This window comes from Chelonoidis abingdonii, chromosome 25 (genome assembly GCF_003597395.2).
Source record: "Chelonoidis abingdonii isolate Lonesome George chromosome 25, CheloAbing_2.0, whole genome shotgun sequence".
NCBI lineage: Eukaryota > Metazoa > Chordata > Testudines > Testudinidae > Chelonoidis > Chelonoidis abingdonii.
The window spans coordinates 10,798,415-10,815,225 of record NC_133793.1 but is presented as its reverse complement, the minus strand read 5'-3'; the positions used below and the strand labels follow the sequence as shown (position 1 = coordinate 10,815,225).

Here is a 16,811-nt window from a genome sequence, read left to right as displayed (position 1 = left end):
GAATTGTAAGTGCTATGGTCTTTGGGCTAATTACTGCAGAATGTTGAGATCCAAATTAAATGACCAAACTCCTCTCCTAGTTGTCTGTACGTTTATTATGAAAATGGGAATAATGCGATTTTTTTCATGTGCTGAATACTGTAGTAATCCGAAGAGAGTTCAGTAAGTGACAACAGACCTGTCAAGTGAATAATCAGCCATGCCTGGTATACCACAACCTCTTTACAAAGACACAAACATAAAACTTGTGCAGCATTCATATTCCAGTGAGTTTGCCCTTTGTTACTATGACAGTCGGTAGCACTTTGGAGAGGCAGTCTGTGCATTTCTGTTAATTCTGTGGAATCGGAGAAGCTAGAAATGGGAAAGACCTATTAAATCATTCAGTCTGTCTTCCTGCCAGTGCATGATAAAGATAATTTTGACTGTAATTTTTGCTCTTGAAGTAAAATCAATCAGGCAGCTAAATCCCTGAAAACTAATCTCTGCCCCCATCCAAAAATGTGCATGAAATACAAAAGCATGTGCTGGATCCTATACAGTAACCATGTGTTGACACAGTTATGCAATTAGAGGAATAAATATACACCCAAACACACAGACCAGTGCACATAACCGTGTTTGTATATTTAAAGTGTACTGCTTAACAACTGTTCAGTTTTTTCCAACATCTGTAGTCTTTTCCTTGTGAAATGCGGAAATGAGTTCCAGATCCCGTTAAAATGGAAACACATGACAACATTGTTGCATGAGTTTATTGCTGTAATGTCTGTCAAATTACATTATAAATGAATCTTCCCCCTCCTTTCATTGTGGCATCCTTTGTAAAATGTGTGAGTTGCTCTTATGGGGAAGTAGAACAGAGAGGATGCTTCATGAAAGCTGGTTACAATAAGATCTGTCTGACTCCTGTGTCTGAGGGAATGAATATCTTCTTATGAGTTAACACAGGGAAGCCCACAAGACGTGTCAGCAGGGCAATGGTAGTGTCCCTGTATTAAAACCCCATATACCAAGGGAGGCAGATGGGAGGAGAATCACATTGTGCGCAACCTGCATAGAAAACATAGCCACGGGGCTAGGTTCTAGGACTCAGACACAGAGATTTAGCACCCTGGTATAAAATGACTGCAGGGATAAGGGCTTGAGCTTGGTATTGCTTCAGAGTGCAGAGTCTTTACTCATGTTCGTAGATGTTATGGAGACAGCTGCCCTTGAATGATAGCCTTAGATGTTTTTTCCCCCTCTTTCCTTCTGGAATCAGCTGTTGGAAATGCAATTTCCATTTTACCCATATGACTTGTGCTAAAAGCCAAGATTTTCAAATAAAGGACTCTAAAGTTACATCTTTATTTAGGCTCCTGACTGACTGACTGGGATTTTTCAAAAATGCCCAGCACTTGACAGCCCCCACTGACTTCAAGGGGAGCTATTGGCTGCTTGGTGCTCTTGAAAATCAGGCCACTTATTAGAAGCTTAACTTCAGGTTTCTGTTTTTGACAGTCTTGGCCATAAATGTTTAAACAGGCAGGATTCTGCACAAGACAGGGTAAGGGCAGATTCTAGGGGAGGAATAGTTAGGTGACTGGTATGGTGAGACTGCTGCCTCCTGTGGCCGATATTGTCTCATTGTTTCCTTGCACTCCCCACTTGTCTGAATCCACTTAGATTGCAAGTTCTTTGAGGCAGGACAATCGTTTTGTTTTTACAATGCCTGGCACAATGATCCATGAGTGGAGGCTCATAGGTGCTTCCACAGTGCAAAGAATTAATAGTAGCATCATTTGTCTTGGTTGTTCACCGAGCAGTCTGAGGTTTTTCAGAGGATCATCACATTTAAGATCATCACATTTAAGAAATTTAAGAAACATCACATTTAAGAAAGAAGGCAGCAATTGCTATTTATATTTTTGATCTAGATAATCTTGAAAGCATCATTCTTTCAGGTGCTGCCCTATCTGAAGGAACTCGTGAGTCAGTACCCTTGTCTATGAATGTAACTATGGCTTTAGGGTCAAGACTGAAATATAGCATATAGTTCTAGAATACAATGAACTCTGAAATAGGTGCCAGTTACCCTTGAGGAGGCCTTACTGCAAGGCAGTGATTTATAATTTGGGAGCCTTTTGAGGTGCCATACAGCTATAAAATCTAGTTATGTTTGGCTGTTAATAAACAGAACATCATGTAACCCTAAAGGGACTGCAAGCCAATCAGACATAGACTAATACCGCATGCTGTCAACTTGGCTGGTGTCGACCCATGCTCATTACTTTATTCAAGACTTAAGAAGTATGCTTCAATTCTGTTTCATTCTTGTTTAAAGATCCCTTAGAAGAGTGTCATTTGGCTGGAGTGGTGCATCAACTCACCCTCTGTGCTAATATCTTGGGTGGTATCAATACTGCCAAACTTGAAAATAACAAACCTCGCTTTTGTAAAGGCTAATAAATAGCTTGCTGATGCTAATGTGGAAGAAGCAGCGAGGGGGCGGTGGGAAGATCTGGAGAACTCAAGTATTAAGGGCTGGGTGGGGAAAGTATAATACAGCTCAAAGAGTAATACAGCCCCTTGAATATTCCAGGTAAATTTGCAGAGGACATTTTTGGAGAGCTGTTTACTCAGGCCAACACCTTTGCCTTTCGGGTGAGCTCTCTAGTCGAGAGAGTCGACCGCTTGCAAGTCAAGGTCACTCAGCTGGATCCCAAAGAGGAAGAAGGTAATGGAGTGGAGCACAGCACTTGCAGACCGACCATGCTAAAGAGCGCAGAGCTCGTGACTGTGAAATGAGTTTGAAGCTGTGTGCACTAGAGACTCATGTGTTTCCCCTTCCACTAACAGGGACTCTTTCCCCTACTGCCTTGAAAAACACTTTGCTAGTGACATGTGGAGTGGTTCCAAACAAGTCTGTTTCTGCTGGAGTTGGTCACTAGCAAGTGTCCGTGTCCAGTGGCTGGCTATTCAGTAAATAGATTGGCAGCATGATTTTCACACTGTGTTTACACTGAAATTTGAAACCACCTTAACACTTTTCTTGAGAGCCGTATTGAAACAGTTTCAGATCTCAGTGTAGACAGGGTTGGAGTTTCTTTACTCCTCTCAAGAGCATTGTGGGGGAAAAAGAACCCAACCATAGAAAGTGCTGAGCATGCTTAGAACTGTAACTGAAATCAAATGTGGCTAATTGGCCTTGTGTCTCAATCACCTGGGTCAAATTGTCCTTCACTTTCTCTTTCCATCCTTTCCCTCCTTCTTAGTGTCCCTACAAGGCATTAATACAAGGAAGGCCTTCAAAAGCTCCACCACTCAGGACCAGAAACTCTTTGACAGAGACTCTCTCCCAGTGCCTGTCCTTGAAACGTACGGCATCTGCAATACTCCACCGCCTCTCAACATTCTCTCCCCTTACAGGTAATGCTGCAGCATCTCTTTAGCTCCCTTTTTCACTTATTCGGAACGTCTCCTCCACAGTTAGCTGAGAGAGGTCCTCACCCAATGGCCAGGGTCACAAACTACTTAATCAAGAAGCACTAGTCCCTAAGGAGAATGGAGTAACCTAATTAGAGTCCCTTGGGCATTCTGTGTTCTTTAGCTGGATTTTTTGTAGATTTGCTTCTGAGGTTGCACAAATGAAGGTAGCTGAAAAATTAGTTATGTTATTGCTTTTGTGATGGTGCCTTAGGGAGACAAGTCTTGAATGGCACTGCATAACATTGCTAGGTGTTTTATATATGATGTATTTTCTCATGCTTTTCTGTGTGATCTCATGGCCACTTGCCAAGAGCCTTCTTGGAAACTACAGGACATAAATTTGCATGTGACATTGACCCAAACGGGTGCAGCAGACTCCTTTCGATTCTGAGCATTATCTGGTCTATTCCTGGTGTCAGGTGACTAACTCAGCTTAGACCCTCGCTGTTTAACCAGCATAAAGCCCTTCTCCTTAATGGTCTAGCCATGTTATGTCATCCTGTAGATCAGTGATATTCGGATACTCGGGAGCCACAGTTGGCTCTTCAATTTGTTTCCTATGGCTTTTTCCAGCACATGATATTGAAACACTATGAGATTTAATTATTAACCAATCAGGAGGCTTTTACTGTGTTGTTAACCAACTGTAGTTGATAAAATTATAATACTTGGTCAGTCATTTTGCTGTGAGAATACTATATATAAAAACAACGAACTATTTCCTCATCATACTGTTTAAATATGAATATGTAGCACTATAGTAAATGAAACTATTAATTCACACAACTGTGGCTCTTTTGGGTAGCTCTTGAACCACTGAGCTCTGAGTGTCACTGCTGTCGATAGTTGTAGAGCAGGGGGTCAGAGTATGAATATTTTTTAGCCCACATCCGTAAATGTCTTTTGAACAGGTGAAAAGTAATTACAGATAGCTGGAGGCAGCTGTCTTCTGTGAGATGCAGCTGTACTGCAAAGTAGGAGGGTGTGCGTGTGAATGCACACTCCTGAGTTTCAAGGATGCTGCTGCTCTGATTTGGGGTTCCTGGAGTGGAGAATATTTTTCTGAAAAGAGGGGTGCGTGGGGAGGGAAGGAACTTGCCGAAAAGCCCCAGTACATAATTGTGTAATATGTCTTGGAGGAAGTAGCAGGAGCCCGATCTGGTGGGTGGGGGTGGGCAGGATGGGGATTATCGCTGAAAAGAACTCTGTTCAGGATTTGGAGGTGCGTGCACTCAAGCCTGTATCCTTTGATGTTACTGTGGAGCAGGCTATCTGGAAAAGACAGATGGGGAGAGGAAGGATGAGAAGGGGCATGTGTGGAAAGAGAGTGAGGGTGTGTTTGAGAAGGGGGTGCGGGGACAGACATCTGCTGCTGCCTCTGTAATTGTTAGAGTGGCTGCTCAGTGAAGTTCTTGCACCATACTTAAGATACAGAAATCAAAACTATAGATCACCAAACCAGAGGAGAATCTTGGTGCAAGGCCTTGCAGGAGGAGTGGTCAGAGTTCCCTGGAGCCATGGCTCATCAGGCTGATGCAGTTAGGGCACATCAGTGTCATAGCCAGTGGTATACAAGGGAGTGATGTGGCCAGCATCACATCTGACTGCCCTAACCCAATGCATCAGGTACCCATTTTGTAGCTGGGTGAACTGGAGGTGGCCTTTGAGCGTGAGATCAAGTGAGACACAAACCCACAACCTTCAGAATTGTAATCAAGCGCTTTAACTGTGCAGCCATGGCTGAGAAGCAGTGGTGACTTCAAATTAGGTGAGGTGTGGTGGTGGTTTTGAATGAGCAGGTGGAGTGGGTGGCTCCTCAAGGGCAGAGAGGCCTCTATTGGAAGAGGACAGAGAAGGAGTACAAAATGTTTGGTCTCTTGTTTCAGATCGATAGATATTGACACCTGGTGGGTGTCTGAAATCTTTGGGCATCAGACAAGCAACTGACTGGCTCCTTGTGTGTGTTTCTATTCCAGGGATGATGGCAAAGAGGCACTCAAATTCTACACAGACCCTTCATACTTCTTTGACCTTTGGAAAGAGAAAATGCTCCAGGACACCAAAGATATCATGAAAGAAAAGCGGAAGCACAGGGTGAGGGGATGGGGCATCGCTGCTATAAGCAAGCAAAGAAATAATAGATAAGACAAGGTAGGAGGAAAAGCCAGAGACTCAGGAGACAGTTTCTCTTCAAAATCCAAGTTGTCACTTTCACTTGGGTTCTTTAGAGGGGTTATGGTCCAGTTTAAAATTATACTTTTAGAAAAGAATCCTTGTTGCCTGTTACTGTTATCCTTGCTTATTAAAACAGAGAGATTTTAAAAATCTATTCTTCCGAATTTCACACAGTTTGAATGGTGACACTAGTTCATTTTGTAGTTTTGTACCATCTGTTTCCTGGCGTTCGATGCATTAGCACAGTAAATGCTGTGTTTTGGGTGTCAAGGGCAACCTTAGACCCTCTTTAGTACTCTTGCAGTATCTTGCAGGCATCTCTGCTCAGTATTAAAGCACCTTTGGTACGCTTTGATGTAACTGGAATATCATCACCAGTCCCTTTGAAGGAAGCAAGGGATTAAGTTTAAAAATCCAGTTACACTTTAACATATGGAAGTGTTTAAGACGTAAAACTACAAAAACAAAAAACCCCACCGCCACACTGGCCCAATTGCTGCACTTGAGTGTCCTTTTAACATTAGTGAATTACAAGGCAAATTGCATTATAAAAGGATTCATTTACTATACCTGCAAGGTTTAGTTTGGGGAAATCTGACTTACATGTTAAGTGATTGTAACATCAAATCTCAAAGTAGATCATGACCTTCCAGTCAGAGTATAAGAGAGTTTTGGCCTATTGGAATCCTTGGAATGGGGTTGGTTTTAGCCCAGTTCGTTATGGCCCAGTTTCCGCAATAGAGGCTTGTTGACATTGTAAGTTGCTGTGCAGTAATGTCCCATGTTGATATTGTGGCACTCCAGGACTTTCATTGCACTGTGGCAGTTTCCACATAGGGGCATTACTATGTGGCAAGCTAGTGCACTGTAGATGCACACCTTGGCTTGGTGCACGGTAATGTGCCGTTTAGGCAAGCCCTAGGCTTGGGAAACTGATCTGGCCTTCCACTCCAGAAAAGATCTTTCCTGGTCATAATTGAGGCACACTGGTTGGAGCATGGGGGACGGGAGTTCATACCTGTGCAGTAGTTGTTCTGTAGAGAAAGGCCGTTAGTATCTCAGTCTGAGGGCTTGTCTAGATGAATAGTTAGTGCGCAGCAAGATGGGCTGTAAACCTACCTCACATGAACCTGCCGTGCACTAATTGTTCACATGGACATATAGTGTCCAGCTGGCTAGTTCAAGACAGATTGATGCCCCATCTTGCCACACATTAATTGCTCATATAGACAAATCTGGATCCTTCCACCACTACTAACTTCATTCTACTGCAGTCTCAAAGAATCCCAAGATTTTTTTAATCTCTTTAAACGTTAGTTGGTCCTATCTCTACTCCTCCCCTCCCAGTGAGCTGAAATAAGGACAGACTAATTCCAAACAAGTTTGAAGTTCTAATGGGTCTGTCTTTCCTTTTCTTCTCTAGAAAGAGAAGAAAGATAATCCCAACCGAGGGAATGTGAATCCGCGGAAAATCAAAACCCGAAAAGAGGAGTGGGAGAAATTGAAAATGGGACAGGAGTTTGTTGAGTCAAAAGACAGACAAGGACCTGCGTGGTAAGTGAATCTGGCTATTTATTCAGCTCTCCATGAAGAGGAAGCAGTCTGGCATTGTTGGTGGTAATGCAATTCACCCTGCTTTCAGTTTCTCCAGATCTGCTGTGCAGTGTGGATCGAAATCACCACTAATCAGATTCTCTAAAGTAAATCTGTCTGTTGACTTAAAATCTGCAAAATAAATCAAGATTCTAAACAGTTTAAACAAGGTGGTGCAAGTGTTCTCAGAAGCAAATCTACTTCTGCTCTTGGCTCCCCTGTCCCACAGATGCAGAAATGTCATGGACTTAGTCCCTTTACCCCATCATCACTCATCCCTTTACAGCTGGGTCACCAGTTTGTCTGGCCCAGAACAGTATTAGCAAGGGCCAGAAGCAGGGCATTTGAGCATGCGGATATGGTATGGAAGGAGTGCAGACTCCGTGGCGTGCTTCCAAACCCACAGACGCTCTTCTGAGAATGCTTCATAGGCACCAGGCTTTCCTGGGGTTCAAGGAGGGTTGGCTGCTATCTGCAGAGAGGGATGTTCCCCACTACGAGAAATCAGCAGGTAAGGTGATGCTGACCCTTCTCTCCCAAGTTCTCACAGCAGTACTCAAGGTGTTAGTGACATAATTTTAGTAGCCTTTGTCTCCTTGTAGTTATGGGCTGAATTAATATAGTAGCCTCTCGTGGTGAGAAAAGCCGGTGAGTAGGGCAGGCAGATGTTCCCAATGCTGCTTTATGTGTCTATTTCTTTTCACACAAAGAAAGGGCTCTCTTAACTTTTGGTGGTGGGGCACCGTTTCTGTTACTGCTTTTTCATAAGCCACGCTTCTTGTTTCAAAATTTAGGATTTTTCTCCTCCTATCCAAGTTTTTCCAGCTACAGATCTCTCTTCAGTGCCTCCTATTCAGGATTTAATTTATCTTTTGACACCAGTCTGGCGGGAAGCAAACTGAATTCCCAAAATGCACTTCCCAGTATGCTCTTTTCTTGCCATTTGTGGCTCTTTTCACTTAAGAAAATCTTTATTTTTTAATCACACATTTTATATTTAAAAATAAAACCTGCTTTTCTTTTAATAGCCAAGTCAGTTGACTTGAGACCAGGCAGGGGGAATCTGACTGCAGGACAGCAGCTTTTCCTTGCTTTCACCATTTCCACTACAAATTCTCACATGAATTTTAGTTCGCTGTAGATTCTGATATGAGGCTTGAACAGTGTTTGTTTTTGTTTCACTGCTTTGGGTGATCTGAGTCTACTGTCAAACTTGGGGATGGCCCAGACAAAACACTGCATGTTTCAGCTTTGGATACTTTGAATTTTGCTTATGACTGCATCCACAACGTGCTAGGTGCTTTCCAGACATGCAGGAGGTGATAGCCTTGGCCCTAATGAGCACATGGTTACATTAGGACTTTTATGCTGCCATGGAGAGTATGTGATGTAAATGAGACCTGACAAGTCTGTTTTTTGCCCATAATCCAGCTTTAAGAGCAAGCTTTTACCAACCCTAAAATTAACAGAAATATTTGTTTTGTTTTAAAAAAACACAAATATTCTCTTGCAGTGTTGGCAACCCACGCAGTGAATTACTGTGCTGACGCATAAAAACCTGAAAATAAACTTGTCTAGATCCTAACAATAAACCAAAGTGAGAATAACTAGTCAACTTCAATTGTCCGAACTGAGAGAGACAGAGAATAAACAGCCATAATGAGTGAAAATGAATTTTAAATGTCTAAAAATCTAAACAATTTCTAGTAATCTAAAATGCTACAAGAAACATAGATCAGGAAACAGTTTATGTACAAATCATGATTTGGAGCCACATGGTGTCCCTTTTAAATTAATGATTTGTATTAGTCTAGCGTATAGAGGCACGAATTGTGACTAGGGGTCCATTATGCTGGGCTTTTAACAGAATAGGAGACATTCCTGCTAGAAGAGCTTACAGTCTGAATTTTGGAGTGAGGCATTTCAGCATGATTCTAATAACTAAGCTATTTGTGATAGAGCAGCCTGCATGGCTGTATTCCTGTTTTTGTTTCCCTGACACTCCATGCTGGAAGTGCTCTTTTTGGAGGTGACGAGGAAATTGGGTATCACTATTCCATTGTTGTCTTTAATTTTAGCTATCCCTCTAATGTGGTGTATCAGAATGGCAGCATTGGCTCGGACGAGAGCATGGAAATGAACTACTATCCACCACCACCACAGTCGGATTCTATCTCACCACCATCTCCATCCTACCCAGAGGACAGCCTGCCTCCACCACCCTTGGATTTTAGGTAATCCTCCGGGAACCATTCGGCCACAGAGAAATAGTAGGTGGTGCAAAGTGATGGAGTTAGCTGGTCTAGTGAAACCACTAACATAAGTACTGTATTGAGACTGAGTGAACTTGGCTGTCAGTAAAGTGTACAAAGCTTGTGACCCCTCCTTAATGTTTAGATTCCGTTACGTAGTCATAGTGAGAGACCACCCATCAGTATAGGGTTTAAGGCTGGAAGGGAGCACCAGATCATCTAGTCTTACCTTGTGTATAACGCAGGCCACCAACACCATCCAGCACCCACACACACAACCCAATAACCAACATTAAATCCAAGTATTACAGCCCACAGGAGACTACACTCTTACACACCACAGGCAGAGAATAGGAAGCACCAAGATGCACCAGTGCCCAAGGACCCCAACCCCCCAACAGCAGGGAATTGATTAAGTGAGATATACCAAATGTTACATCTGCTAGGTTTTGAGGTGAAAGCGTTCTGTTTGTTAGCATTCAGTGTAAGCTTCTTTTTACCAATATGTAAGCTGGTAACACAGCACTTTCTGGGCACTAGTGTTTCCTGCGAATGGAAAGTTCATTCAGTCATTTATGAATCCATATTTCCCTTCAGTTTGTATTGGATCCCATTACCCTTTTTCCTTAGACAAGAGGTGACAAATCATCACCAGTGCTCCAGTAAAGAACCAGTGAATGGGTCTGTGCCGATATGTGTTAATAGCATATGAACGTGCATAGCACAGAAAACAAGAACTGAAGGTTAGTTCAATAGGCATCCGTGCTTAGCAGCTGAATGGATACAGAATGACTGGCATTGCTCTAGAAGGTTCTGATCTGAGAGGGCAGTCTGGGCTCTGGCAGAGAGAGATTTGGTGTTTGGCTCATACAATGTACTGTTATTGTGCTGGCTGATGGGACGTCTGATAGCATTTCTCTCAGCTGCAGTGTCAGTTGTTCTGTTCTCCTAGCCAAGTGTAATGCAGCAGGATAGTCAGCACTAGGACCCTAGAGAACTTCAGTAAAAACTGGGAATTGGAGGGGATAGCTGGACAAAATCCTCTCTAATCTGACTCAAAGCTAATGGTATTCTTTCTCTCTCTGCCCCCACCCCCAATATTACTCTTTTCTCCTGCAACAGCTACCCAGTAGACAACCAAAGAGGTTCTGGTTCTGGAGGACAAAAAAGATCCAGCCTGGTCAGTCCAAGCCATCCTCCACCAGCTCCTCCAGTTGGATCCCCATCCAGTGCCAGGCCAGGCTTTGCTCCGCCTCCTGCTCCTCCCCCACCACCACCAATGTCAGGAATTCCCCCGCCACCTCCTCCTGTAGGATTTCCAAATTCAGGGATGCCATCGCCACCATCTCCATCCTCCTTCCCTCCTTACCCTGAGTTTTCTGCCCCTCCTCCTCCATCACCTCCAGCAGCAGAATACTTCGCTGTGCCTCCACCACCATCTCCTCAGCCAGTAGATGGTGCTCCTCCCCCTCCTCCCCCTCCTCCTCCTCCTGGTCCCCCACCTGTGCCTTCCAGTGGCATGGATGGTGCACCAGCTCCACTTCTGCCTCCAGACTCCTCGGCCTCCAAGCCAAAATCTTCCTTGCCTGCTGTTACTGATGCCAGAAGTGACTTGCTGTCAGCTATCCGTCAAGGTAAGCCCTGGCTGGGATTTTTATGTATCCTCTTTCCCGTAAGCCTAGCTATTGTCTCTTCTGAGGGAGGTTCCAGGGCACTGCTGCTGGCTTGCTGCTTGTGACACATACCTACTGTGGATGATCTAACCCAAAGAGAATCTCAGCACCCCGTTTCTCCTCGATGAGGGTGCCCTCTAGTTTTAAACCTTTGCAGGTTGCCCCACAAGAATCAATGGAGCTTCCAAGCTGCAGTCAACTGCCTTTAGAGCAGCAACACATAGTGCTTGGGCGGAGTGTGGGAAGCCAGCTCCTCTGGCTTCCTCCAGTCGCCCTTGCTCCAAACCTGTCCAGGCTGGGTCAGTGGTTTGACCTGTGTGCGCCCTTCTGTGCAGTCGTTGTGCGAGGCTGCCCCAGCGCAATCCAGGCATTGATCAGGGCCTGCCCAGGGCTATTCAGAGCACAGCATTGGAGCAACAGTTCTCTGTAGACCCCGTGAAATCTCCAGCTGTTGAGTGACCACCTCTCTGCCTTCTTCCCATTGCCAGGCTTCCAGCTCCGCAAGGTGGAGGAACAGCGGGAACAAGAGAAGCGGGACGTTGGGGGCAATGACGTGGCAACGATCCTTTCTCGCCGCATCGCTGTGGAATACAGCGACTCTGAGGATGATTCTTCGGAGTTTGGCGACGACTGGTCTGATTAACCGTGGTCCTGCTCCCCAGGCTCCTCCTCACTAGCCTGACCCCTTTCTTAAAGAGCCAAGTACTTCCTAGGTTGCCAAAGCCTTTTAGTTTTTCCTGTCTCCTCCAGTAACCGAAGATGTACCAAGGGGTTTCAGCAAATCACCATTGGCTTTGGCAAGACTTGCACTCACCTTTCCAAAAGGTCTCCTGCAAGATGCTGTGGGTTGCAATGTTGTTTTCCAGCAGGAGGGGGAGTGGTGCTTGCTCATTAAAGGAAACTTAAACCACCAGTTTTGCAGTGCCACAGAACAAGGCATGGTTAAAGATCCTTTGGGATGGGTTTTTTTTTTTGTTTTTTAAGTTAAAAATTGGTGACCCTATTGCAGTCATAGGGCTCTTCAGAAGGGCATTTTCAGCCGGTTTTCTCACTGCAGCAGCAGCATATAGGATATAGTGGACATAACTCTCTCTTTCTCTCCAGTTAATATTGGGAGTAGTACTAGAAAATGGGCTTAAAATGTCTCTTCTAGGCTACATCTCATTATTAAATAACCCTTGGAACAGTCCATTTTTTTGGTGATGGAAGCATCATTTTTCCAGCATTTCAAAACTAACCTGCCTAAAAAGCTCTCTCAAGCTGTGGGGCTGCAGGGTGCACTACGTGAAAACCTGGGGGTTAATTTTTCTTTAAAAGCTGCCCTGTCCCCTCCAATAGCCTGGTTTGTGCCTCCACTACTGCTGAAGGATGCTGAACTAAGAGACACCGCCTTAGCAAAACGCTAAACTGGCTGGCTGCCCACTCCAGGGGGTGCAGGGGATTACCAAGTCAGGAAGTTTACCTGCTGCTACTGGTGTGCTGAGGGAACTAAGCAGTGACAGCTGGGGCTTGCTAGGTTCTGCTGTGCTGGGAAGGTTTTCATCTGTTACCTAGTGAGCTCAGCAGTGTGTCTAGAGCAAGAGATGTAACCAGTGGTATTGGGTGGGAAGAGGCGAGCTCTGAGCACCAAATAGGCCCATTTGTTCAGTGTGTCTACAGTTAACTTACCAGCCAGGGCAAGGAGGTGAAGCATCAGTGTCTCATTTGGCCTATTCAGGGCAGCACTTTGGTCAGTTTGAATTCAGGTGCTTTTCACTGAGGTTGATGGTGCACTTTATGCAGGGAATTGAGCAGCAGAAAATGCCAGTATTTAGCCTATGCTGCTGTCTCCTATCCTGGGGGAGAGGGTTACATGTTGCAGGGTCTCTCTCTGAACCGAGTCAGCCATCGGTAGCATTACATCTAGCCCATATTAGTGGTTTTCCACTACTTCACATCCATAGTCCAGTAGTTAATTCTCAGAAAAGGTTGTATCATCTCCTTTACCAGACTAAATTTACAGATACCTGATCATCTCCCAGGAGGTGCATTACAGGTAGGGGTGGAAATGGGGATTTTAGATTAGCTAACTTAGTTTTTATTGTTTTTCTTACCTTGTTAAGTTGAGTGCAAGCACCTCCAACCGGATAGATAAAAAAGACCTCTATGTAGCAGGTGCTTGTTTAATATCTTATCTGGGCTTGACTGTCCAAGTCTCAGTCAGTGTGACATCCAAAGTTTTTCACAGAGATCACAGCCCATGTGATTCATGGATCCAACTGGGGGTGGGGTGGGAGGACAATGCAGCTCTGCCTTTACTTTTCTAAAGTGTTTTGCCAACATGTGCCTCTCCTTCCCTTCCCTCTGTGACTTGCCTTGTTACTGCTTTTGTATATCTGAACAGAGATGTCACCAATACATGGGACACCAGATACAGCCAGAGATGGCCATATTGCCAGGAAAAAAAAAACCCTCTTGGGTTTGTTTGTTTGTTTTTAGTGTTTAAATTCTCACTTTTCTGGTTTCTTGCCATTTTCTTGAATACTTTTCCCTTTTCTAACGTTTGAAAGAGACTGAATGAAGTGGCCTAGATCTTAGGTCTCTCTGGAGGCCAGAGGGCCACGTTTTTGGGTGCAGGTGTTGTCATGTTCCAGTCTGACTGTAAAGCACCAGTGAAGTTAATTTATTAAACCTCTGCACTGCTATATTTGGCAGCAAGCCAACTGGGTAAGGTAGACTCCGAAGAGGGCATAGGGCTGGTCTTCATTATGGGGAAGATTGATGCTGCAGCAGTTGATGCAGCAGGGGTGGATTTAGCGGGTCTAGTGAAGCCCATAAAGATGCTGAATTGACAGCAGAGCACTCTCCAGTTGACTCTGGTACTCCAGGTCTCCGAGAAGAGGAAGGGCAGTCGACTGGAGAGTGTCTCCTGTTGCTGCAGCACAGTGAAGACACCAGGGTAAGTTGACCTAAGCTATGTCGACCTAAGCTTCATTATTCACATAACTGGAGTAGCGTAACTTAGATTGATTTACCCCCGTAGTGAAGACAAGCTCATAGGCAGTGAAACTGACCCTGCTTTCTGATGGGACAAGAACGTGTGAGCAATGTTAGTTCCAATCCTCCAGTGACCATAAGCCATAAAGTACTCCAGGGCACTGGAAATTAGGAACACAAAAATGCCAAACTTGGCTTCTTTTTAAATTGCTTTGGCTCCACCTGGCTCCATTTCATGAAGAGGAAGCTAGTACTCCTTTCATTCAAAGCTTTGAAAGGTGCGATATCCCTTGTGACCTTAAATGGATAATCCATCTGTGCGCAAGCCACCAGTTGGATTGTGGAGAAATAGGGTTGGTGCCAGATGGTTCTGTGACCAGTCTCGTGGCTCTGCCCAGTTTTCTTAATATCTATGCAATAAAGCCTGTCCCTTTGTACTGGGTGGCCATAAAGAAGCAATGCCCACTTAATGCTGATCAGCCATCCCATGAATAGAAGGAAAAAAAAGTTCTTTATTCAAGTCTAGTTTAAAAACAATTCTGCTTTTAAAGTCATTGGGGTCCTTAGGAGTGGATCTAAAACATCGGTCCTCACCCTGGGGGAAATAGCAGGACGGGAAGAAAATAGGTGCCAAGAACAACCTCTCTGCAAGATGGTTGTACCCAAATGGCTCTAACTGTGGGGCTGCGACCCATTCATGAAAGGGGCACGTGCTTGGCTGGACAGCCTCCTGACCACTTTGTTGGTTTAACGTGTTCGTAGCTTATTTAGTATGACCATAGGTGCATTCCAAACAGCACAGTGGAGGGAGCTGCCAGTGTTTAACAAATCTGGGGATGAGAATAAGAGGCTGCTTTTTTTTTTTTAATAGGTGTTCAGGCACACCTTTGTATTTCTGTCCAGTCCAACTCAGGTTACAGGTTATGCAAATCCAGTGCAGCCATCTAGCCAGTGCTTCTATTGGGAGTCATTTGCCATTGGATCTGCTTACTCGCGCTGTCACTTCACAGAGCATGTTTGGACAGGTCGGGTTGTCTTTCCTTTCTGATCCTGGTTAAGTATTCTCTCTCTCTCTCTTTCTCCTCAGCTGTAGTGCCTGGCTGCTTCTCTCAGTATTTCCCTCCTACCCCCCACGCACTTGCACATAAGGTATGCTTACTATAGGTTTCCAGGGCTCAGCCTGGGGGCTCATCTGCAGTCAGTGACCTTCATTGGTTCTCCCCTCCTTATCAGTCACAGTGCAGCAGACCAGATCCGGAGAAGAGGCTCTAGGAAGTCCCAAATGGCCAAGAAACTGTGTGTGAAGTATAACTGCGTGAGAGAGAGAATTGCAGTCCATGGACTTCTTAAATATCCCTGCTTTAAAAGTACCTGTCCTGGATGGGTCAAGCCCATCTCATAGCTGCCCTGGGTCAAGTTTTCTGTCTCTCTCTTGTTCTTTTACAAAGCCTTGAAGTGGGATGTGGATCAGATTTTATTAGTATATTAACGTTATTCCTTTTGATTCATTTTAGAAACTAACCAATTTTTTTCCTGTCTAGAATGATGTAGAACTAGAAAAGCCATAATGCTTCTGAAGTGCCTTATTTCCTATATGATATAAATATATTTATAAGAGTAATTATTCCATTTGTAACCTGAGAATCTACCCTATGCAAAGGTTGTGTTGGTGGGGAAGAGATGCACCATGTCTTATAAGGAGCCAAATGAGTCCTATGGTGTGAAAGGAAAAGGGTGTGGGAAAGGATTCTCTGGGTTGTGAGCAGTGGGGGTTACTCCCTTTCAGACCAAAGGAACGCAGAGAAGTATCAAAAACAAAACCCTGTTAAAGTCTCACCAGCAAAACACTGTACGTCTTTGGCATCGAGGTTAACAACTTGTTTTACCCCACAGAGTGAACATTGACAGCCAGATTCTGGTTTGTTATGCCAGTGTAAATCGGGAGTAACACCGCTGGCTTCAGTGGAGTAGTTCTGCCTTTACACCTATGTATCTGAATCCAGAATCTGGCCGCCTCTGTTTTTCCTAGTAGTACCTATTTTCTATTTTTCTCTGTCAGGTGCTGTTTAGCCAAGCTTTCATACTGCTTTTTTATAGTCTGCTTGGTCTCTTCTCCTTCCCCCTCCCCCCCCGGATGAAGATCCTTATTTGCAATTTTTGTACTGTACATGTAAAAATCTTCCTTTTTTAAAAATGTAAACTTTAAGAAAAATCTTGATAAAACCTTTCTATCCAATCAACACCTGTGTTCATGTCACTTTGGAGTCCGGGGCTAACAGGTTGGGAATGATGCCTCTGAGTGATAGAGCGTAAAGATCCGAGCCTTCCGTTATGGCCTTGAGGATGGCAGTCCCATGAGAGACCGGTTTTGAGAAACTCTCATTGTGACTGTTTGAGAGGACTTGGGAGTTACCAACAAACTGGCAAAACTAAACTGTGACTACAGTTGCCACCAATACCCAGCTGCCGTGGCTCGTTATCTTTACGTAGAAGTTTCCCAGCCCAGGAATAGAACAGGAGTATGAGTGATGCCACGTTAACGCCTCATGTCTGTATAGCCAGTGTCCTGCAATGTGTCCCTTTAAGGCCATTGTATTGTAACCTGAGGAGCCCAGCAGTGCTGGAGCTCTGAGTCTGGAGCCGATTGTGAGAGCTGTGCCAATAAGAGCAT

The 16,811-nt window shown here is 44.5% G+C and overlaps 1 protein-coding gene across 3 annotated transcripts in view; it reads left to right on the top strand.

Moving 5' to 3' along the window:
* Positions 1-16,380, top strand: part of WASF2 (WASP family member 2) — a 40,142-nt gene extending 23,762 nt beyond the window's left edge. For all 3 annotated transcript variants that reach the window (XM_032802995.2, XM_032802998.2, XM_032802999.2), the window contains exons 3-9: positions 2,585-2,719; positions 3,258-3,411; positions 5,448-5,565; positions 7,070-7,200; positions 9,318-9,473; positions 10,614-11,125; positions 11,653-16,380. In XM_032802995.2, coding sequence (XP_032658886.1) covers positions 2,585-2,719; positions 3,258-3,411; positions 5,448-5,565; positions 7,070-7,200; positions 9,318-9,473; positions 10,614-11,125; positions 11,653-11,807 — 1,361 coding nt within the window. In that variant the 3' untranslated portion in view covers positions 11,808-16,380. The remainder of the gene's footprint in view (positions 1-2,584; positions 2,720-3,257; positions 3,412-5,447; positions 5,566-7,069; positions 7,201-9,317; positions 9,474-10,613; positions 11,126-11,652) is intronic.
* Positions 16,381-16,811: the final 431 nt, after the last annotated feature.